The sequence below is a fragment of the Boleophthalmus pectinirostris genome, unplaced genomic scaffold, assembly GCF_026225935.1.
Source record: "Boleophthalmus pectinirostris isolate CB_2022bp ecotype Guang Dong unplaced genomic scaffold, ASM2622593v1 HiC_scaffold_9, whole genome shotgun sequence".
NCBI classification, from domain to species: Eukaryota; Metazoa; Chordata; class Actinopteri; order Gobiiformes; family Gobiidae; genus Boleophthalmus; species Boleophthalmus pectinirostris.
In genome coordinates this window covers 3,342,378-3,367,617 of record NW_026571541.1, presented here as the reverse complement: position 1 = coordinate 3,367,617, position 25,240 = coordinate 3,342,378, and the positions used below count along the sequence as shown (strand labels likewise).

General features: G+C 43.2%; 1 protein-coding gene across 3 annotated transcripts; it reads left to right on the top strand.

The window, feature by feature from the left end:
• Positions 1-390: 390 nt before the first annotated feature.
• LOC110156282 (galectin-9-like) lies at positions 391-22,468 on the top strand. 3 transcript variants are annotated; one of them, XM_020920483.2, is made up of 8 exons: positions 391-548; positions 3,628-3,716; positions 4,908-5,115; positions 5,246-5,365; positions 5,671-5,763; positions 8,231-8,319; positions 12,406-12,562; positions 20,733-22,468. In XM_020920483.2, the coding sequence occupies exons 1-8, from the start codon at positions 513-515 to the stop codon at positions 20,877-20,879; spliced, it is 939 nt and encodes a 312-aa protein (XP_020776142.2). In that variant the 5' UTR covers positions 391-512; the 3' UTR covers positions 20,880-22,468. The 3 variants fall into 3 exon arrangements, with proteins under 3 accessions (XP_020776142.2, XP_055022542.1, XP_020776141.2); XM_055166567.1 differs by having other exon boundaries at positions 5,632-5,763; XM_020920482.2 differs by having other exon boundaries at positions 5,614-5,763.
• Positions 22,469-25,240: the final 2,772 nt, after the last annotated feature.

The window sequence follows — 25,240 nt, the reverse complement described above, 5'->3', positions numbered from 1 at the left end:
GCAATATTACTATACAAATTCAAATATTTCCACTACTACTACTTGGCTACTACTACTATCACTATTACTACACTGAAGCATGTAAAGGGAATATAATGACTGGACTTTGTAATACATATAATGAACTGTTACTACTATAGCCTACTTCTACTACTATTACTATTACTACTAATACTGCTATAGTAGTAGTAGTAGTAGTAGTAGTAGTAGTAGTAGTATTACTACTAATACTACTACTACTATAGCCTAATTCTACTACTATTACTATTACTACTAATACTACTACTACTATAGCCTACTTCTACTAATATTACTGCTGCTGCTGCTGCTCAGGTCTTTGCTCCTTTGAAGGTTCCAGAGTTTAAGTGCGGTTTTCTTTTCCTGTTTCTTTAACACCGCCCACTTACGGAGAAAACGAAACTAAACTGTGATAAAAGGCGAAGTAAAGTGTAAACTTGATAGTGTGCTGCAGAGTTCCAGAGGTGTCGTCTGTCTTCTGTCAAACCGTGAGCATGGCTTTTAACCAACAAACTCCCTTCTACAGCCCGGTGAGTGCTCCAGCTGTGCGCCACTGCTCCCGTTATTTACCTCCAGCCAGTCATGCTTACAATAACGATTCATTTAACAACTCAATCAAAGAGACCAGGCCATGCAGAGGATTTGCGGTTTAATTACGACTTTTTGTATTAAATCTAGCTTTATTCTTTTAATCGGCTCTCATTTAGAGTTGGTATTTTAAATTGTTTGTAAAATGTTGTGGTAAAAAGAACCCTAGATTGCCTCCTGCAGACCACTCCTTTGTTTGGAAAGGACTTTGAAATAGCGGAAAGACCCAACGCGATTTAAATAACGGAAAGACGCAAGTTTATTCTTTAACTTAATTGAATCATTGAATTGAGCTGTGCAATATTATGAGCAAAATAAACCTGGATAGCCTGGACATTACTGGTTTTTGGAAATGTGTTTTTTTTTTTTGTTTTGTTTTTTTTTTACATTGAGGCAATAGGCTATTGCGCAGTATTTTGAAATGGTTATGCAAGATTTTGTCCAAAAAGTGTCCAGTTTTCCCCCACGACAGCGCACATGAAAGTCATTTGAGGACAAATAAGCGGAAACGACTGTAGAATGATAACATTTGCATGATATTGTCTTGACTCAGGAGAGTCTGGCCGCAGACCTCCACCAGGACGCACCTCCACCTACATGCCCCTCACTTTTTTTTTTTTTCCATTAGTTTATTCTTTAAAATTAATTGCAAATTCATTTCTTTTCATCAGCTTTTGCTTTAGTTCGCTAGGAAATGTTATTAAAAGCTCATTAAAAATTTTATTTGTAAATTGTAAAATCTAATCCCCAATCTCAGGACCTAAAGTCCTTTTGTGAAACCCTCCTTATGTGAAATGACCTGTGTGTTTAAAGTGCTGCTATAGTCACATACAGGGTCATATAGTCGTGAAATGTGGCACAAAGAATTCGACATGATGAGGAATACTACAATATAACCTTACGGGGCGTGTGCATTTCGGCTTATATTAGGCTATTTATAAAAATAAATAACTAATACAAATAAATAACTTCTAACTATACATCTATACAATATAAATTTTAAAAATTGCCTCTCCACAATTGAATTGATTGTGATGATCTCTGTGTCTCCAGCGGTCACCTGCTCGAATAGAAATAATGTTCCGCATTCCCAAAGCGACACAGAATTCTCAGTCTGTTAACCATAGAACACATATGGGCCATTGGAAAACTGACAGATTTCAGGATAAAAACCCCAATTCACTTTAATGGACTCGGGTGGGGGTCACTTTGGGTGGGGGTCAGGGGTAGGGTCCTCTGGGTTTGGGGTGTAGGGTCCTCTGGGTGGGGGTCTGGAGTAGGGTCCTCTGGTGGGGGTCTGGAGTGTAGGGTCTCTGGGTGGGGGTCTCAGTGTAGGGTCCTTTGGGTGGGGTCTGGAGTGTAGGGTCCTCTGGGTGGGTGTGTGGGCGTGAGGTCCTCTGGGTGGGGGTCTGGAGTGTAGGGTCTTCTGGGTGGGGGTCTCAGTGTAGGGTCCTTTGGGTGGGGGTCTGGAGTGTAGGGTCCTCTGGGTGGGGTCTGGGGTGTAGGGTCCTTTGGGTGGGGGTCTGGGCGTGAGGTCCTCTGGGTGGGGGTGTGGGGTCCTCTGGGGGCGGGGTCTCGGTGTAGGGTCCTTTGGGTGGGGGTCTGGAGTGTAGGGTCCTCTGGGCGGGGTCTCGGGTAGGGTCTTTGGGTGGGGGTCTGGAGTGTAGGGTCCTCTGGGTGGGGTCTGGGATGTAGAGTCCTCTGGGTGGGGGTCTGGGGTGTAGCGTCCTTTGGGTGGGGGTCTGGGTGTAGCGTCCTTTGTGTGGGGGTCTGGGGTGTAGGGTCCTTTGTGTGGGGGTCTGGGATGTAGAGTCCTCTGGGTGGGGGTCTGGGGTGTAGGGTCCTCTGGGTGGGGGTCTGGGGTGTAGAATCCTCTGGGTGGGGGCCTGGGGTGTAGGGTCCTCTGGGTGGGGGTGTAGGCGTGGGGTCCTCTGCGTGGAGGTCTGGGGTGTAGGGTCCTCTGGGTGGGGGTGGGGTGTAGGGTCCTCTGGGTGAGGTGGGGGTGTAGGCGTGGGTCCTCTGCGTGGAGGTCTGGGTGTAGGTCCTCTGGGTGGGGGTGTAGGGTGGGGTCCTCTGCGTGGAGGTCTGGGGTAGGGTCCTCTGGGTGGGGTGTAGGCGTGGGGTCCTCTGCGTGGAGGTCTGGGGTGTAGGGTCCTCTGGTGGGGTGGGGGTGTGGGTGTAGGGTCCTCTGGGTGGGGGTGTAGGCGTGGGGTCCTCTGCGTGGAGGTCTGGGGTGTAGGGTCCTCTAAGTTGAGGTCTGCAGTCAGACTCTGTTGTAAATACTGGTTGTTTCCCAGTTGCCAGAATCTCGGCTTCTGATCCACTTCAGAGAAATCCACGTCATCTGAGCTGCTCCAGCCTCAGCCCTCCCTCCTCCACTCAACATGGCTGCAGATAAAATCATGCAAATGCAGCAAACTGAGAAAAGAACGATGATTATTCCAAGATGTTTTAGGCTGTGAGCGCTGATGTTGGAAAGGCCCATTGTGTTAAAAGCTGCTCTGTTCTGCAGTTGGCCAGATAAGTAATGACAGAGCAGGATTATGCCAACATCCTTGTGTAACACATCCTGTTTGAACATGATAGAGCTGCACACTCCCTAATAAATGATCCCGGATTCACTGAAAGATTAACTTGAACTTAAGACTTTAAACCAGTTTTTCTGCAGGCAGCATGTGGAGATCTCGGAAAACTAAAGTGGAATTCTTTAAAATCGTTGTTTCTAAACAGTTGGTCACATGGGACTTTTACGCTGATGAGTCTGAGTCATGCAGCGTCGCAGTCATGCAGCGTCGCAGTCATGCAGCGTCGCAGTCATGCAGCGTCGCAGTCATGCAGCGTCGCAGTCATGCAGCGTCGCAGTCATGCAGCGTCGCAGTCATGCAGCGTCGCAGTGCAGAACATTTGTCATTCTGTAACATGAGCCTCCTCATAACATCACAGTACAGAATGAATCATTTGTTCATAAAAAGTCATTTCATGATCACTAACTCAGGTTCATTTGTAACTGGTCTTTTCCAGAGGATCCCGTTCATGGGCTCCATCCACGGAGGTCTGCAGGACGGCAAGTCCATCACTGTGAGCGGCAGGGTGCTGCCAGGAGCTGACAGGTGAGACAGGCTGTGGGAAACTGTGAAAATGGAGAAATTCAAAATGATGTTCTATTAAATGTAGTTAATACGATTAACTGAGATTCAGGAGCAGGACCAGGCCTCAGCCGCCCTCTCCTCTCACCGGCGAACCACAACTCACCTCGACCACGCCTCTAATTTCCCAGAAGCCTATATGTAGCAGCCTTTCCCATCATCCCAGTTTGTCTCGGCGAACTCGACCCCACCCTCCCATCCCCTATTTTGTCTTTCAGTCATAAGACCCCTACAAGGGGGGTCCCGTTCCGGCTGGGCCAATTGTAGATTGAGACGGAGCCCCCACCCATAGTCTCAACCCAGCCATCTTTGCCTCGCTTTGTACATTATCAATAAACTACTTCGCACTATGTTGTCGTTGGCGTGGTCCTAGCTAGTGAATCAGTGAATAATCTGATAACAAAGGGCGTATGTATATTAAAGGTACAGTACAGAAATAGAGTTAAAAGTTAAAGTTAAAGCCACTTTGTGTGTTTTATGCCATACTGTAGACCAGGGATGTCAAACTCAGATTCACAAAGGCCAAAATTAAAAACTGGGACTAAGTTTTAGGCCATATATTAAATATTTATTGAAAAATTTCAACATCTGCATGTTTTTTCTTCATTCGAGATATGTAATGTTAAACCTTTTCTTATTCATATAAATGTTTAATAATAATATTTTTGCTTAAACACTGAATCCAGAACAAGCAGAATAGCTTGTTGGTGAGCAGCTCTAATACATATTTGATGTGATCTTGAGGGCCAAATATAATTATATCATGAGTCTGACATGTCTGCTGTACAAGATTATAGCACATTAGAGCATATGGAGGTGCAATAAATGCAACCAAATAAAAATAAAACAAGCTTTTATTTGTATTTTTTGGCAAAAAAGTTACATACTGTGGCTTAAATCAAAATGTACTTGGTGATTTAACAATGTGGCTTGAGGACAACGACATTTTGAAAACATTCATTCATTCTTTTGGTGATGACATGATTCTTTTTTTATTTTACAACACAACAATAGTACAAAAATAAATGTAAGGTAAAGCTTTTTTAATGTGAATTCTTGTATATATATATATATATATATATATATATATATATATATATATATATATATATATATATATATATATATATATATATATTATATTTATTTTTGCAGGTTTAATATAAATCTGCAGTGTGGCTCTAGGCAGAACGCAGACGTGGCGTTTCATTTTAACCCTCGATACGACTCCCACCCCATGACTGTGGTCTGTAACACTTTCCAACACGGCAGCTGGGGGCCAGAAGAGCGCCAGCAGAGCTCCCTCCTCCCACAAGGCGCGGGGTTCAATATCACCATCACCGTCCGCCCGCACGCATACCAGGTAACATCACAGACACACTCATGTTACTGCACTAAAAATATACATTCTTGTTTTATGCATTAGAAAATGAAAGCAGAGAAACATATATAAAAAAGAATGATATAGTACCTCTACTCTCTGTCATGTCCAGGTGGCCCTAAACAGTCAGCACTTCCTGGAGTACAAACACAGAATCCCATTTCAACAAGTTGACACCATCAAAGTGGACGGACGAGTGGAAGTCTCCTCCATCTCCTTCCTGAGCGCCGCGGTAAGTTTCAAACACCAATGTAGTCATCACGTCAACTGGACACTCTGGTTTTTGTGATGTTTTTTGTGATTTCGGTTTCCATCCAGAAGCCATTTTCAGCTGATGGTGCTGGTTTAAACCACTGAGAGATCATAAGTTTGGATATTTCTTCCAAAAATAGCTATACATAATCAAACTGTAGTAAAATCACGTTTACAGTGTAACAGTATAAGCCCATAATGACTGTCTTCTCTCTGTCTGTCTCTCAGCCTGGGTTCCCCGCTCAGCCTGGGTTCCCCGCTCAGCCTGGGTTCTTTATTCCTCAGGTGTCTCCTTCGTCGTTCGGAGCGTTCCCCACCGGTCCGGCCTTCCCTCCGCAGCCTGGTTTTCCCTCTCCTGGTTTTCCTTCTGCTGTGCCTGTGAGTAAAACGAACCCACTGCTTAGAATGTCTGGTCCAGAGGAGGGAGGGTGATCAGATGGTACAATATAATACTAAAATCTCTCAAAAACATCATCAACATCAAAAACATGCCTGAAGAGGTTTTAGATGTCATCCATGCATGTTTGAGTAATCTAGTGATCTCTCCCAGGCTCTATTTGCAGTTATCAGTATGAGCTTGTCCTATGTTCAGCCTTAGTGCATTTTCAGAGTGTGAAAAACAAAACTGAAACATGTTTTCGGTGAAGAGAGCGTTTGCAAAATGATATGGTGATTCAAATATGGGTCCAGTCAAGTGGTAATGGAGGGAAACAGGGGCAGATTTTTGACATTCAAATGTCTCTTATTCAGAAACTAGAGGGACTATTGAAATAAGTAAAGTATCAGAATGTAGGAAAGAGTTACACTCCAACAGGGTCAAGTTAAACCTGTGATATTCTGTCAAGTTGTTGACAAAAAAATTTAAAAACTCATGTTGGTAACGGAGGGAATGAAATATGCAGCACTTTTTGGGCAATAAATCCAAACAGTGATAACTCTTGGTTCTCACTTCCATATCCTTAACAAACTGGTTTGAATATTTGCTTCATATAGTTTTCTACCATATGGTACAAGATTAGGTTGAAAAACCTCTTACTTTTTGACTCATGAGATTTTTTATTAAGAAAGGTCATGGTAACGGAGGGAAAAGTAACGGAGGGAAAATTGTGCAAACAAGTAGAAGGTGCAGGATTTTACATCATTTGTCAGTTTTTTTCTTCTGAATACTTTAATATTACTTCAAAATGAAAGGAAACTATTTCTATAAAATATGTCAGTCCTTCCAAGCAAATTTTTATCATTTTAAATACTTTTTTTTTTTTAATCATGTACATTCCTCAACAGTTCAAAGATGGAATAACACAAGATATGATGAAATACATCAGTTTATTTACATGATTTTCAGGTCTTTGAAATTTGGGAAATAATTTTTGTTCCATGTTTCATACATGGTCTGTTTAAAACATATGGAACTTTAGAACCAAAAATGGTACAGAAAAAAGGTCAACAGTTTCATAAACTAGAGTACATATGTATCTGTTCAATACATTTTTATATCAGATGCATTAACTTGAATTTTTGGCCTTGTTGTTTACTTCTGCTTGACCGGACCCTTATGTGTTAGCAGTTAATACCTCAAAGAAGAGCAATACTCCATTTTTAAAGGCAATAGAACAACACTGTGTAGTAGTATTTGTACGTGTAAATGAATTGTGGAAATCTAAATAGTGATCTGGCTCCAAGAAATGTGCAATAATAATATTCACTAGCAAGACCCAGGCCACAGTAATGGAATATTAAAAAAGATGTTTGTTGACGGAGGGCAGATGTGATGTCTGGGAGGAGATTTATAATCTCCAATCCAAAATGGTCACCCCACGTTGTATTTATTTTTTTTAATTTACATTATTTAATTTGTTATTATTTTATATGATGCTTGTTCTGGATTCAGTATTTAAGCAAACTATTATGAAACATTTATTTGAATAAGAAAAGATTTAACATTACCAGTGTTGGGGAGTAACAGATTATATGTACCGGCATTATGTAATCAGAGTACAAATTATGAGTAACTATTCTCAGTTACAGTTACTGTTTCAGTGAGTGGTAATTGGATTACAGTTACTTTGTTGAAATAAATGGATTAGACAGCGGTATTTTCCTGTTTTCACATTTTGGGCTAAACCAGGACTAAACAGTTTGACACAAGTTTAGTAGAGTGTGTACAGTATGAATAAATACACACAATACTTTTACATTAAAGATTATTGAAGTATAATTGAAGGTTTATTTATTGAATGTGTTCAGACTCTGTGTCAAAAAGAAGAAAACGAAAGGTTGGATTTGAAAATAAAATACATTTATGAACTAAATCACAAACAAAACGAACACTGTTTCTGCTTTTTGTCTTTGCACAAAAACTTATTTTTGGCTCATGATTCAAAGGCAGAGAACAGGAACTGACAAATAAGGGTCAAAGGTCAATTTTGAATGCAATATTTTTCACATACATATATTTCTTCATTATAGCAGCTAGTTTCCAATTTTGAGAGCCCTGACCTATTCTACTTTTGTCTGGAAAAAACAGAAACTTTGAAGTCATTTTTCTCAGTTTCACACTCTGGAGAGTTAAGATCTTTTGCCTTTGCAGCATACTGAAGCGTTTGAGTTTGAGCTCAGTATTTTTCACGGTATTTATTGACATGATAAAGAAGCTCTCAAATACAAACAAAATGACATGAGCTCATCTTTGACCAAACATCATGTTACAGTGTTCTGCCTTTGTAGGGCAGCGTGGTTTTACATAAAACAAGTCGTGAGGAGCAGTTACGTGTGGGGCTTATACATTTGTGGTGTATTTTTTGTCATATTCCAGTACTAAAAATGGGTCTGTGTTTCTGTACAGGCCGTCCCGTACCGCAGTATGATCAGTGGAGGACTCACGCCTGGTCGGACTATCACCATCCAGGGGACTGTGTCTCCAAGTGCGAGCAGGTATGACTCCAGCGTTCTCTAGGGCTGTGAGGTTAAGTGAAAGCACTACTCTGTTAGAAGCTGTGTTACTCTACGTAAACTTAATATGAGTTATACATTTTATATTTTGAGTCACCCTCATCCTTTTTGTTGAAGATCAAACTCCTAAACAGGACCATGAACGCTCGGATTGATCACAGGCTGAAAATGTGCTCTTTAAATCCATTTTGTGTTTATTCTTGAGTTTTCAGACTATCAAAACACTTTTTTGACTGTGTTTGCTCGTGTGTACATCATGTCACCATGGTAACTGCAGAACATTACACCCCCTGTGTGATGTACTGCAAAGTATCAATAGTACCTAATAATAATAAATAATTGCAGACTTTGTGACCATTTAGAGAGTTAAAAGTCTATTACAATTACTCTCAGCCCTAATTAATAGATGCCTAAAAAGTTGCAGTATGTAACTTTTCTGGTGGTGCTTGTATCTATGGATATATTGCGTTTGTCTGGACAGTTCCAAACTACAGCATAAAACTTATTTTTATGGAGACAAGGCCATGTTACTGTCTCTCCACGGTCAGATCTGTGGAGAGACATGTCCACCTACAGTAACCAGGCAGATTTTTTCCAGGTTTTATTATAGGTTTTATTAAAGGTACAAATTATTATAATTATTATTTTGAACAACAAAAACATCTGTATTTAATAAATGCAAGATGGATAAGTTTAATGTAACACAGTTGTTCCTCGCTATATCGTGGTTCACTTTTCACAGTCTTGCTGTTTCGGGGGATTTTTTTGTGTGCAATTTTGCATGCCTTTTTTTTTTACAGTGTATGAACGTGCATTGTGTTCCTCCCGCTGCGTCCTGATTGGATAAGGGACCCTGTCTCCTGTACAGTACAGAATGTGTTCAGTTGCCAAATGTACATAAATGTTGGATCTGTATCAGTGTGATCCTGAAGTGCTGTATGTTATACAAGTTTTCTCCCCGACAAAACCCACAATGTCGACCAAACGTTCTTCACTGACAAAGGCTCCTGTGCTCGCACCCAAAAGGCAGAGGAAGATGCAAACCATCGCACAAAAAGTTGGACTTCTGGACACGCTGAAGGAAGGTAGAAGTTACGCGCTGTAGCAGAGTCTTACACCGGGTCAGGTACCCGCAAATAGTTGCTAAAATCAGGATCGCGAGCACGAGCAGCAGGGTGTCCGTAAAGCGCAATCGGGAGACAGCCGCTCTTACTTGAGGTGCAGAGCAGAGCCGCTCCTTTCTCCTGCAGTCACCTTCGAGCCCGTCCCGACAGTGAGTCCTGTTTTAGTTCTAGTTTAGTTCTGGTTTAGTCCTGTTTTAGTCTTATTTCAGTCCTGGTTTAGTCCTCCTCTTCAGTCCTGGAATCAGTCCCAGGTTAGTCCTGGGTTAGTCCTGGTTTAATCTTGGTTCAGTCCGTGGCGTATGCAGTGCAAAAGTTTGATACAATCTCAGGTTAACAGGCTGGTGCAGTGTTGTACTGCACCAGTGCAGGACTCTGCGCTGTAGGGCTCCATTACACAATAAATGAATCATCGGTTCATTACATAAAGAATGAAAATAACAAAAGGACGACAGCAGAAATAAGTTTTAAGAAGGATGTAAAAAGGATTGTGACTGTCCTGTGTGAGAGAAGTGTATAAAGTTTGTGGTGAGGGGTTTTACAGACTTAAAACAGATATAATAATTGTAAAATATAAAGTTGACAACTTCGCGGATTTCATCTATTGCAGGTTATTTTTAGAACATAACCCCCATGATAAATGAGGGACCACTGTACCGTGGAACATTTGAATTTATTTGTTTATTTGTTTGGAGGATAAGCCCCATCTCGTTTTCAAGGGGTCCTCATCTCCATGGAGACAAGCAGCATAAGTCACACAGTGCACCTGTATTGCTGCACTATTAAACATGATACTGTGATACATTTTATTTATTTTTCTTGAGATCCAAAATGCAAGATTTCATTTAGTTTATGATGTGTTTTAGTGTAAATGACAGTCTGCAGTACAGTGAAAATGAAACAGTATTTGTAACAGACTCATGACTTCCGACTCTGACATTGTTGTTCCATTGTTTTTACCAAATCATGAGACCAAAAAACACTGTCTCAATACCCAAGAGGAGGAATTTCCAGTAAATGATCTGACTACAACTTCCAGATCTCTCTCTCTTCCTTTCTCTTTCTCTTCTTCTCTGTCATCCCTCCAATTTTTCTTCACTTTTTGTTGTTTGTTGTTTTCTCAGTCTCACCCTCCTCTCGTTGTTACTCTCTCGTCGTTCATGTCATATTTGTTTCACAGTTTGTGTATTTAATTACACAGATGTAAAAATTGTGCTCACTTTTTTCACTAATACTGAAACACTAATACTGTTTCCTATTGATGTGTGTCCACCTTTGGCAGATAGAACAGCTGAACACACTCGTGGCTCGTTCTTTTTACAACAGAAATCAAATATTGTTCAGAAAGTTCTTCCCAAGTCTGTTGCTGAAGTTTCCATAAATGTGTGGCACTTGTAGGTTGCTTCACTCTTCTGTCCAGTTCATCCCAAACCAGCTCCATGGGTTTAAGTCTGGACACTGTGCTGCTGCTGGACACTCCAGGTTTTCAAGCTTTACCATCTTGTTCTGTTCTGTTTTTGTTCGGTTTTGGCAGAGTTTGGACTTGAGTTTTGTATCTTTTATCTTTTTTTTCACCTCTGTCTGGTCAGTTTTTACTTTTGTACCATTTCAAGCTCTTCATTGGACTTGCATGATGTGAACTGCAACAAATAACTGAAAAAATGAGGGTGTTCCAAAACTTTTGTGTTATTGCAGTGTCCCTTTTGTATTAGAGCAAAATGTATCTTGTTTCAGGACAGATCTCTTGTATGAACAGCTCTTGAGGTCAAAATAAGTCTGCTGAGTGCTGTCTGCATCTAATTATAAAGCGTTTTATTCTCTGATAATCAGGAAGTGCACGCTTGAATACTAGTTTTTGTTAACTGTACTGTCATGTTAAAACTTACGGCAAAAGCTCTGGTCTCTGAGAGGCGTAAAAACTCACAGTGAATACCGTATTTTTCGGACTATAAGTCGCTCTGGAGTATAAGTGGCACCAGTTAAAAAAATGCACAATGAAGAAGAAAAAAAACATATATAAGTCGCACTTTTTGGGGAAATTTATTTTATAAAATCAGAGACCAGGAAACGACATTTCATTTTGAAAGTCAATTTCTAGTAATAATAACAGAACAGAGAACAACAGGCTGAACAGGCGTTAAATGTTAACGTAACATGAACAGTTCTTCAGATATTTATAGCATAAACAACAGAACATAAGTTTACCAAACTCTCACTCCAAATCCAAATCCATTGAATTCTTCATCCTCTGTGTCATTTCTGCTCAACCTCCGGAGATAAACCATAGATCTGTGAGGTAAAAGGAGCTCCGCTTCCTCTTCTGTGTCGCTGTCGTCAGATTCAGCGTCAGTTCCAGTTAGGATGGTTTCGGTGTCACTGAAGTTGAGGCTTTGTCGATTCACAGTGCACCCTCCTGGTTGCCGTGCAGCTGTGTTCTCCGTTCCTACTTTCCCTCACAAGTTTCTCGCTCACTCCAAACTTTCTCTCTGCTGTTCGATTACCATTTTTGTCTGCATAATTCACTATTTGCAGCAGAAAAATAGCTTTTTCTACAGGAGGCATGCGTAGTAGAGTGAAGTGACAGTGGTACAGGAGGAACAAATATTGACACACAAGACTAGAGCCTCTCACAGCTGTCAGTCTGAAAACTTTAATATATAAGTCACACCAGAGTATAAGTTGCAGGAAACACCCAAACCATGAAAAAAAGCGTGGCTTATAGTCCGAAATATACGGTAATTAGAATATGTGGAATAACTTTGGACCACAGTGAAGTGTTTAAAATGACTTAGTTCTGTTTTTCACTTATTTATGAAAGTAAAAATCAGGTACAGGTAAGCTGCTTCTGACAACTGGTTGCAGATCTAATTGCGCAACACTTTTTCCTTTTTGCCATCCATCCATCTTTCTTTGTCATTTTGATTGACCTCTGTGTCTTTCTTCATAGGTTCCATGTGAATCTGAGTCACCCGTCAGGCGTCGCACTGCACTATAACCCACGCTTCAGCGAGAACACGGTGGTGAGAAACACCAAGGAGAGAGAGAGGTGGGGCAGCGAGGAGAGGGGCGGAGCCATGCCCTTCCAGAGAGGACAGGCCTTCACTGTAAGATACCTGACCTAACACCTAACACCTAACACCTAACACCTAACACACCAAACACCTAACACCTAAACACCTAACACCAAACACCAAACACCAAACACCTAACACCAACACCAAACACCTAACACCAAACACCAAACACCAAACACCAAACACCTAACACCTAACACCTAACACCAAACACCTAACACCACACCTAACACCTAACACAACACCAAACACCAACAAACACCTAACACCTAACACCAAACACCAAACACCTAAACACCTAAACACAACAACACCAACACCAAACACCAAACACCAAACACCTAACACCTAACACCAAACACCTAACACCTAACACCTAACACCTAACACCTAACACCAAAACACCTAAACCTAACACCAACACCTAACACCTAACACCTAACACCAAAACACCAAAACACCTAACACCTCACACCAAACACCTACACCAAAACACACCTAACAACACCAACACCAAACACCTCAACACCTCACACCAAACACCAAACACCAAACACCTCACACCTAACACCAAACACCAAACACCAAACACCTAACACCTAACACCAAACACCTAACACCTAACACCTAACACCTAACACCTAACACCTAACACCTAACACCTAACACCTAAACACACCTAACACCTAACACCAAACACCAAACACCAAACACCTAACACACACCTAACACCAAACACCAAACACCTCACACCAAACACCAAACACCAAACACACTAACACCTAACACCAAACACCTAACACCTAACACCTAACACCAAACACCAAACACCAAACACCTAACACCAAACACCAAACACCTAAACACCAAACACCTAACACACACCAAACACCTAACACCTAACACCTAACACCAAACACCTAAACACCTAACACCTAACACCAAACACCAAACACCAAACACCAAACACCAAACACCAAACACCTAACACCAACAAACAACCAAACACCTAACACCTAAACACCAAACACCCAAACACCTAAACACCAAACACCTAACACCTAACACCTAACACCTAACACCTAACACCAAACACCAAACACACACCTAACACCTAACACCTCACACCAAACACCTAACACCTAACACCTAACACCAAACACCTCACACCAAACACCTAACACCAAACACCTAACACCAAACACCAAACACCTAACACCTAACACCAAACACCTAACACCTAACACACCAAACACCTAACACCAAACACCTAACACCAAACACACCAAACACCTAACACCAAACACACCTAACACCTAACACCAAACACCTAACACCTAAACACCTAAACACCTAACACCAAACACCTAACACCAAACACCTAACACCAAACACCTAACACCAAACACCAAACACCAAACACCTAACACCTAACACCAAACACCAAACACCAAACACCAAACACCTAACACCAAACACCCAAACACCACACCAAACACCTAACACCTAACACCAAACACCTAACACCTAACACCTAACACCTAACACCAAACACTAACACCTAACACCACACCAACACACCCAAACACCAAACACCTAACAACACCTAACACCTAAACACCAAACACCAAACACCTAACACCTAACACCAAACACCAAACACCTAACACCTAACACCACACCTAACACCTAACACCAAACACCAAACACCTAACACCAAACACACCAAACACCTAACACCTAACACCTAACACCAAACACCAAACACCAAACACCAAACACCTAAACACCTAACACCAAACACCAAACACCTAACACCAAACACCTAACACCTAACACCTAACACCAAACACCTAACACCTAACACCTAACACCAAACACCAAACACCTAACACCAAACACCTAACACCAAACACCTAACACCAAACACCAAACACCTAACACCAAACACCTAACACACACCAAACACCACACCTAACACCTAACACCAAACACCTAACACCTAACACCTAACACCAAACACCTAACACCTAACACCAAACACCTAACACCTAACACCAAACACCAAACACCTCAAACACCTAACACACCTAACACCAAACACCAAACACCAAACACCTAACACCAAACACCTAACACCAAACACCTAAACAACCAAACACCTCAAACACCAAACACCTAACACCTAACACCAAACACCTAAACACCTAACACCAAACACCTAACACCTAACACCTCACACCAAACACCTAACACCTAACACCAAACACCTAACACCTAACACCAAACACCAAACACCAAACACCTCACCAAACACCACACACCAAACACCAAACACCTAACACCTAACACCAAACACCTAACACCAAACACCAAACACTAACACCTAACACCTAACACCAAACACCTAACACCTAACACCTAACACCAAACACCCAAACACCAAACACCTAACACCTCACACCTCACACCAAACACCTAACACCTAACACCAAACACCAAACACCAAACACCTAACACCAAACACCTAACACCAAACACCAAACACCAAACACCTAACACCTAACACCAAACACCTAACACCTAACACCTCACACCAAACACCTAACACCTAACACCTAACACCAACACCAACACAAACACTAACACCTAACACACCTAACACCAAACACCTAACACCTCACACCTCACACCAAACACCTAACACCTAACACCTAACACCAACAACACCAAACACCTAACACCTAACACCTAACACCTCACAACACCTACACACCAAACACCTAACACCTAACACCTAACACCAAACACCTAACACCTCACACCTCACACACCAAACACCAAACACCTAAACACCTAACACAAACACCAAACACAAACCAACACCTAAACACCTACACCTCACACACCAAACACACCTAACACCTAACACCAACACCTAACACCTAAACACCTAACACCTAACACCAAACACCTAACACCTAACACCAAACACCAAACACCTAACACCTAACACCAAACACCAAACACCTAACACCAAACACCAACACTAACACACACCAACACAAACACCTAACACCTAACACCAAACACCAAACACCTAACACCAACACAAACACCAAACACCCACACAAACACCTAACACCTACACCAAACACCCTAACACCTCACACAAACACCAAACACCTAACACACCTAAACACCTAACACCAAACACCAAACACCTAACACCTAACACCAAACACCTAAACACCTAACACCTAACACCTCACACCAAACACCTAACACCAAACACCTAACACCTAACACCTAACTCAGCTGCACTGCAGCAGAAACTCTGTCTGCTCTGTTTGTTACTGGTGCAAACGTATAAACCAACCTAGACAGTCTTCTTGTATGTTTTAGTATTATTTTACAGATAATTTCCACGGCAGATATCACCAACTACCTGAAATAGGAGCCAGGATACACCCACTTTTAAACATGTTTGAACACAAAGCTGTACATTTGTCTAGTTTGCACTAAAATTACCAAATGGGATTAGAACAGTAGACAATGTTTTTAAAACACCGAAAACACAACTAAAAGTTTAATAGCAAATCAAAGTTGATTTGCAGCATGGACTTTAGTGTAGGACAGTGGCTCCTCCTAGTGGTAGATTAAATAAATATATCAAATATCCATCCATCCATCCATCCATTTTCGTCCGCTTATCCGGGGCCGGGTCGCGGGGGCAGCAGTCTAAGCAGGGACTCCCAGACTTCCCTAACCCCAGACACGTCCTCCAGCTCCTCCGGGGGAATCCCGAGGCGTTCCCAGGCCAGCAGAGAGACATAGTCCCTCCAGCATGTCCTGGGTCTTCCCCGGGGCCTCCTCCCGGTGGGACATGCCCGGAACACCTCCCGAGGGAGGCGCCCAGGAGGCATCCGGAACAGATGCCCGAGCCACCTCAACTGGCTCCTCTCGACGTGGAGGAGCAGCGGCTCTACTCCGAGCTCCTCCCGTGTGACTGAGCTCCTCACCCTATCTCTAAGGGAGCGCCCAGCCACCCTGCGGAGGAAACTCATTTCAAGCGCTTGTATCCGCGATCTCATCCTTTCGGTCATTACCCAGAGCTCATGACCATAGGTGAGAGTAGGAACGAAGACTGACCGGTAAATCGAGAGCTTCGCCTTTCGGCTCAGCTCCCGCTTCACCACAACGGTCCAATTCAGCGACCGCATCACTGCCGAAGCTGCACCGATCCGCCTGTCAATCTCACGCTCCGTCCTTCCCTCACTCGTGAACAAGACCCCGAGATACTTGAACTCCTCCACTTGAGGCAAAGACTCCCCACCCACCCGGAGAGGGCAAGCCACCTTTTTCCGGTCGAGAACCATGGCCTCAGACTTAGAAGACCTGATCTTCATCCCAGCCGCTTCACACTCGGCTGCAAACCGCCCCAGTGCACATTGCAGGTCCTGGTTCGATGAAGCCAACAGGACAACATCATCCGCAAACAGCAGAGATGAGATCCTGTGGTCCCCAAACCGGACCCCCTCCGGCCCCTGACTGCGCCTAGAAATTCTGTCCATAAATACAATGAACAGAACCGGTGACAAAGGGCAGCCCTGGCGGAGTCCAACATGCACCGGGAACAGGTCTGACTTACTGCCGGCAATGTGAACACAGCTCCTGCTCCGGTCATACAGGGACCGGACAGCCCTTAGCAAAGGGCCCCGGACCCCATACTCCCAGAGCACCCCCCACAGGACACCACGAGGGACACGGTCGAATGCCTTCTCCAGATCCACAAAACACATGTGGACTGGTTGGGCAAACTCCCATGAACCTCGAGCGCCTGATGGAGAGTGTAGAGCTGGTCCAGTGTTCCACGGCCAGGACGAAAACCACACTGCTCTTCCTGGATCCGAGGTTCGACTATCGGCCGGATTCTCCTCTCCAGTACCCTGGCATAGACCTTACCGGGAAGGCTGAGGAGTGTGATCCCCCTATAGTTGGAACACACCCTCCGGTCCCCCTTCTTATACAGAGGGACCACCACCCCGGTTTGTCCCCGACCGCCACACGATGTTGAAGAGGTGTGTCAGCCAAGACAGCCCCACAACATCCAGAGACTTAAGGTACTCAGGACGGATCTCATCCAACCCCGGAGCCTTGCCACCAAGGAGCTTTCCAACCACCTCAGTGACTTCGGCCAGGGTGATGGATGAGTCCACCTCTGAGTCCCCAGCCTCGGCCTCCTCCTCGGAAGACGTGACGGTGGGATTGAGGAGATCCTCAAAGTATTCCTTCCACCTCCGGACAACGTCCCCAGTCGAGGTCAGCAGCTCTCCCCCCGCACTGTAAACAGTGTTGGCGAAGAACTTCTTCCCCCTCCTGAGGCGCCGGACGGTTTGCCAGAATTTCTTTGAGGCCGTCCGATAGTCCTTCTCCATGGCCTCCCCGAACTCCTCCCAGGTCCGAGTTTTTGCCTCCGCGACCACACGGGCTGCAGCACGCTTGGCCCGCCGGTACCCGTCAGCTGCCTCAGGAGTCCCCCGAGCCAGCAAGGCCCGATAGGACTCCTTCTTCAGCTTGACGGCATCCCTTACTTCCGGTGTCCACCACCGGGTTCAGGGATTGCCGCCGCGACAGGCACCACAGACCTTACGCCCACAGCTCCGAGCAGCCGCATTGACAATAGAGGCCGAGAATGAAGCCCACTCGGACTCCATATCTCCAGCTTCCCCCGGAATCCGGGAGAAGTCCTCCCGGAGGTGCGAGTTGAAAGTCCCTCTGAGAGAGGGCTCCAACAGACCCTCACTACACGCTTGGGCCTGCCAGGTCTTTCCGGCTTCCTCCTCCGCCAGCGAACCCAACTCACAACCAGGTGGTGATCAGTTGACAGCTCAGCCCCTCTCTTCACCCGAGTGTCCAAGACACGCGGCCGGAGATCAGATGACACAACTACAAAGTCGATCATCGACCTCCGGCCTAGGGTGTCCTGGTGCCACGTGCACTTATGGACACCCTTGTGCTCGAACATGGTGTTTGTTATGGACAAACTGTGACTAGCACAGAAGTCCAATAACAAAACACCGCTCGGGTTCAGATCGGGGAGGCCGTTCCTCCCAATCACCCCTCTCCAAGTGTCACTGTCATTGCCCACGTGGGCGTTGAAGTCCCCCAGGAGAACAACGGAGTCCCCGGTCAGTGCACTGTCCAGTACCCCTCCCAAGGATTCCAAGAGGGCCGGGTACTCAGCACTGCTGTTCGGCCCGTAGGCCGACACCACAGTGAGAGACCTGTCCCCGACCCGAAGGCGCAGGGATGCGACCCTCTCGTTCACCGGGGTGAACTCCCAACACACAACGGCTGAGCTGTGGGGCAATGAGCAGGCCCACACCAGCCCGCCGCCGCTCCCCACGGCCAACGCCAGAGAAATGGAGAGTCCAGCCCCTCTCAAGGAGTTGGGTTCCAGAGCCCAAACTGTGCGTGGAGGTGAGGCCGACTATATCTAGTCGGTAACGCTCAACCTCCTGCACAAGCTCAGGCTCCTTCCCCCACAAGCGAGGTGACATTCCATGTTCCCAGAGCTAGTCTCCATGTCCGGAGATCCGGTCGTCGAGGCCCCCGCCGTCGACTGCCGCCCAGATCTCTTTGCACCGGCCCCATATGGCTCCTCCCGCAGGTGGTGGGCCCACGTGAGGACGGCCCCACGTCGCTCCTTCGGGCTAAGCCCGGCCGGGCCCCGTGGGGGAAGGCCCGGCCACCAGGCGCTCGCTGACGAGCACCCACCCCAGGCCTGGCTCCAGGGTGAGGCCCCGGTGACGCCAATCCGGGCGACTTAACTGGCCTCTGTGTGTTGCTCATCATGTGGGGCTTCTGAACCGTTCTTCGTCTGACCCGTCCCCCCGGACCTGTTTGCCTTGTATCAAATATATCACGTTTAGAGAATTGATATTGGATTTTCAATATTTCATTAAAATCTCTGAAATCCGTCATTGGTTCAGGTCCTGAGCAAAAGAAAATTGAATTCTGTCAAGTGGATTCTTCAGTTCTGACAGAAATATAAAACTTACATCACACAAACAGTTTTCACAATGTAAAAAGGTTTAAGTATATATTTAGTATTTTAGTTTCCAAGTTTATGAAATCATGAAGCACAATGAGCTCATTTGTATGGACAAACTCCAGGTCCATTATTCATTAATTCTCTTAGTCAAAGTCCATGGTGTAACACAAGAAGATCCACTCAAGATTCTTCAGAGAAACAATACAGATCTTAAACTTCACCTGGCTACGCTCTAGCCTACTCTGTCCCACAACTCTCCGAGCACCCATTTATTCAAAATCATGACACAGATAAGGTACATTACATGACATCATATCACACAGTGTTTACATGATCACACACTAACAATCTTTTAGTCTAAACCGCCCCCCCATTTCACACTTAATTACATGTTCCAGGTGATAAACAATCAGGTCAGTTTTCTCCCAAAACCTTATGTTGAACACATGATGGGGAAAGCTGCTTTTCTCATGGAAGATAAAGAGATTAGCTTGATGAGTCAAGAACTCCTTAACTAGGTCATATGATTGCATATATGGAAAAACCCAAAAAACAATTATTGATAACTTTATTCTCACACACATATGATTACGTCGTTAAATGATTCATAACACTTAAAATAACATAGAAATTCTTTCACAATGTGACAGGTCAAAATGTCAAATACAGCTTTTAATGGTGACAACTATAATGCTGATTGATTCTTAATTACAAAATTTATGGACATAAAATAAGTAAGTCTAATTCATTTGTTATAATTTTGTGTTTTGGTTCTTAAGACATTTATCCAATCAAAAAGCAGAATGAGCCTCACATGGGTTTTTAATTTGGGTTGCTAGTTCTAATGCTGGAATCCAGTAAAAGGTCTCTCTCTGATCTGAATGGTCACTCCTTAAACCCCAGCCCCTGCAGATAGTCATGAGTCAGTGCTAGTGCAGCCTCTGCAGCTCAGGGAGGGAATTCTGGAGGTTCTGAGCTTCATAAGAGGCCTGTCCATAAACTGAGAATGAGACACACTTGATTGTGTCTCTAGCTGCAGGTTAAGGAAACACAGGTTCTGTTGTGATTGTTGTACTTTTTTAAGAGTAAAAGCACATACTCCACACAGTCCCTTTAAATCACCTCTGTGTGTTTTTTTTTCAGCTGACCATCTGCTGTGAGCGCCAGGCTTTCCGGATCATTGTGAATGGAATGCAGGCTCATGAGTACAGGCACCGCTTCCACCATCTACAGCACATCAACACCCTGGAGATCGAGGGGGATCTAACCCTCTCCTCTGTGGTGGTCTGAGCAAAATCCACCAAACCATGAGGGAAACCACTTAAAGGAGTTTTTAACCCTGCTATATTGTTGTCTCCTCGTTAAAAACATACCTAGACCTGAATTTAGTTTAAAGGGGCACTGTGTAACTTTTCAGCTGCGGGTCTGTCACCTGCTTGTTTCTGTGGATATGACGTCGCTCTGTTTAGAATGTTCCACAGTGTGACATTAAACAACTCTTTCTAACATTTATTCAACTACAGGTGTTTCTTTTAGCTAAAAAATAAAAAATAAAATAAAAACAGGCATTCTGAATGTGAGCGGGGTTCTCTCCACAGATCTGACCTGTAACCTGGTCTGGTTTGGTCACAATGAAGATATAAAGGTTTAATGCCATACTACTACAGAAGCCGAGAGGGGTCACAACAAACGCAAACGCCGCAACAAATACAAATGTGACAACACAACAAAAAGCCACAACAAACCAAAAAAAGCCACAACAAACAAAAAAAAAGCCACAACGGAAATGATCGCGGGACTCTATTTTAATGCAAACGCCGCAACAAATACAAACGCCACAACACAAACGCAAATGCCACAACACATTGAAAAGCCACAACACATTAAAAAGCCACAACGGAAGTGACTGCGGGATTCTACTTTCCGACGGACCGATCAAGCGGCAAGTGAAGAAGAAGAACTACAACGTGAAATGAATAATCATAAAACAATAAATTACTTTTACTTACGTTTCCAACTTCTCTGTTCTTTTACTTTTCACGTTGTAGTTCTTCTTCTTCACTTGCTGCTTGATTGGTCCGTTGGAAAATAGAGTCCCGCGGTCATTTCCGTTGTGTTTTTTTTTGATGTGTTGTGGCTTTTTGGTGTGTTGTCGCGTTTGTATTTGTTTCGGCGTTTGCGTTTGTTGTGACCCCTCTCGGCTTCCGTATACTACAAAGCAACATCTCCGTGAAGAAAACCAGAAAAGTTCCACAGTGCACATTAACATCCACATGGGAGGAAATAGACATACACAGACACACGATATATAATAGTAATCATTGTAAAGGTCAAGTTAGCTCTTATATACTTAACATACAGTCGTAATTTTACATGCATTTATTTTGGGATTGTCCTGTGTGAGTGGAAGTAACGACCAAACGGAAACAGCAAATAGCAAAGATAGCAACAATCGATTGGGGAACAAGGTTTGTTTTATCTGTAAAGCTGTACTGTTAAAATTGTATGACTAACAGTTGCACTATGTATTGAGTAAGTAATACAGTGATCTTAAGGTCATTTCTGTTATTTTGTTCTTGTCGGGCTCTTACATCGGTTCTATGACAAGGCATGGAATGATGAAAAGTCATTTGTATATCAGTTCTGGCCTTCTCAATTGGACTGGATGCTACAACAACAATAATAATGATAATGATAATAATAATAAATGCACCTTTAAACATAGTTGGTCCATAGTTGTAGGGCAAAACTGAAGGTACACAGCTGTCCAGGAAATTGCAGATCTAGTTTAATATGACGTGTAACATGAAATACTCCTGCAAAAATGTAATGTTTTTGAGATGAAGTCCCAATAAATGTAAGTGTGTAAAAAAAAAAAAGTGTCTTTTTGACTTTGTAACCTTTCTGGTGGAGATGGACATACAGGGGCCCGAGACACGCCTCAGCACAGCCTCCTCTCCTGAACAGCCCCCATTTGCAAAGGATGTCTGTACTTTTTCTCAAACTAAATAACTAAACTCAGGCAAGACTTTAGTCATAGTGTATAGTGTTTGGTGCACAGAAAGAAAGGGACAGTGTCAGCATCACCTCCAGTCTCTCTCTCTAAAACCTTCAAATCAGGCAAGAAATCTCGGGGTAATAATGGACTCAGACTTGAACTTTAACAGCCACATCAAATCAATAACATCTGCAGACTTTTACCATCTGAAAAACTTGTCAAAAATCAAAGGTTTACTGTCTAAAGCAGACTTGGAGAAACTTATCCATGCGTTTGTCTCCAGTAGGTTAGATACTGTAATGTTCTGCTCACTGGTCTCTCCAAATGAGCTGTGAGACGCTGCAGAACATCCAGAACATCCAGAACATCCAGAACGCTGCAGCTCGGGTCCTGACTCGAACTAGGAAGTACGAGCACATGCGTCCTGTGCTCAGGTCTCTGCACTGGCTCCTGTAGCCAGTGTTGGGGAGTAACAGATTACATGTACCGGAGTTATGTAATCAGAGTACAAATTATGAGTAACTGTATTCAGTTACAGTTACTGTTTCCATGAGTGGTAACTGGATTACAGTTACTTTGTTGAAATAAATGGATTACAGTGGTATTTCCTGTTTTCGCATTTTAGGCTAAACCAGGACTAAAACCAGGACTAAACCAGGACTAAACCAGGTCTAAACCAAGACTAAACCAGGACTAAAAGAGGACTAAACTAGAAAAGCACTCAGAGAGCGCAGACCTCCGCCAAGGACTACCCCCATTTTTTATATAAATTGCAATAAAATCAGTCTTCTGGATCAGATCCGGATCAGCCTTTGGAATATGAAAGAGGATCCCATTGTCCATCCCTGAGTCAAATTTCATGGGGTTTGGTCAATAATTAACCGAGATATTGAGAAACAAAATTTTTGGCCCCATTTACCACAATGTTAACTAAAATTTCAAAGTGATCCAGAATCCAGGATTTCTTCCGGATCATCCCCAAAATGAAATCAGTTCTTCCTTTCCACATTTCCAACAAATCCTGAAAATTTCATCAAAATCGGTCCATAACTTTTTGAGTTATGTTGCTAACAGACAAACAAACAAACAGACAAACAAACAGACAAACGCCGGCAAAAACATAACCTCCTTGGCGGAGGTAACCAGGATTTAACAGGACTAAATCCTGCTGCGTGGACCGTGTCTCCTCGTCTTCTATCAATAATATTTTTAATTTGGTTCAATAAAGTCTGGGTTTTTGTCTTTTAACAGACAAAATATCTTATGTTACGATATCCTCGTTTTTGTTTCTCTACAGCAAATCAAGTAATCCAAAGTATTCAGATTACGTTACTCACTTTAAGTAATTTAACGGATTGCGTTACAAACTACATTTTGGGGTATGTAATCTGTAATCTGTAGGGGAATACATTTTAAAAGTCACCTTCCCAACACTGCCCTTGGCTCAGAGAACAGACTTTAAAGCAGCTCTGCTTGTACAAGTGTCTCCATGGCCGAGCACCAAAGTCCATCTGTGACATGTTAGTGTCATATGAACCATCTCACACTCTGAGGAGCTCAGGGACCGACCTCCTGCTGGTGCCCAGAGTCACGACTAAACACGGGGAGTCAGAGTTTCAGGTTCATGCAGCTAAAACCTGGAACAGTTTTCCTGAACATGTGAGACAGACTCTTCTGTGACGCTGTTTAAAATCCAGGCTCAAAACGGTTCTGTTTCACTGTGCATATAACTGAGTGTTTTTCATTCCACACTCCTCTCTAATTTATGTAACGTCTCGCTCTCGTTATTTTAATCTTTAATTTTGTGATGATTATTTATGTTTTTATTAGTTTTTTTTGGTGATTTTAATGTATTTCTTATTCTGTAAAGCACTTTGAATTACTTTGTGTATGAATTGTGCTGTACAAATAAACTTGCCTTGCTTAAATACTGAGCATAAACATTGAACAAATTGCTTGATTTGTGCTTGTCTTTGAAGTCATTTTCAAAGGCCACACCTTTGACACAGTGGACAGCTTCAGTCAGAACCATTTAACCCCTCATTTGCCGAGGAGTGGTTCAATATACAGAATAGTGTCATCACTTTCTGAAGCTATGTGGAAATATAGTTTCACTTAAATTTTTACTGACAAAAAAGACGTCAAACTTTGTGCCAGTTTGTGTTTCATGTGGGTAGGCCCAGTAATTAGAGATATTAACCAAACAACCAGGTCAACAAATCTGCAATGTGACAGTTAAATGACACTATTTTCTCATCTGTTATACTGTTGTTTCCTCATCAAAAGGAACAAACAGAGTTGTTTTGTTTCTTTCACATGTTTAACACACAAACCCTGCAGATTTAAGATCTTCTGTTAAACATAAAACACTTTGTTCCACCTTGAGATGTTAATACAGGAAGTGCTCCACTGTGTTTTTAAACTCCATACAACTTCACTAGAATCATTCCAGCTCTGCCTACCTGTCTGTCTCAGCTCTGGGACGTGGCTGCTCTGCTCATGTTCAACATGTGTTTCCTGGACAGAGTGTAAAACCCACTGAAAACGTAAAACAACCTTCTAATACTTCATATACAGGTTTATTCATTCAGAATGTGTTTAAACAGAAAACGAGCACAGAAGACAAAGTGGAAAATATGGTTTCTGATGCCAT

What these genes read in the sequence shown, in the direction of transcription:
- LOC110156282 (XM_020920482.2), top strand. Translation starts at nt 513, where the DNA reads ATGGCTTTTAACCAACAAACTCCCTTCTACAGCCCG. An exon ending in GTTTTCCTTCTGCTGTGCCT is followed by an intron (nt 5,764 to 8,230) that starts GTGAGTAAAACG and finishes GTTTCTGTACAG; the next exon opens with GCCGTCCCGTACCGCAGTAT. An exon ending in AGAGAGGACAGGCCTTCACT is followed by an intron (nt 12,563 to 20,732) that starts GTAAGATACCTG and finishes TTTTTTTTTCAG; the next exon opens with CTGACCATCTGCTGTGAGCG.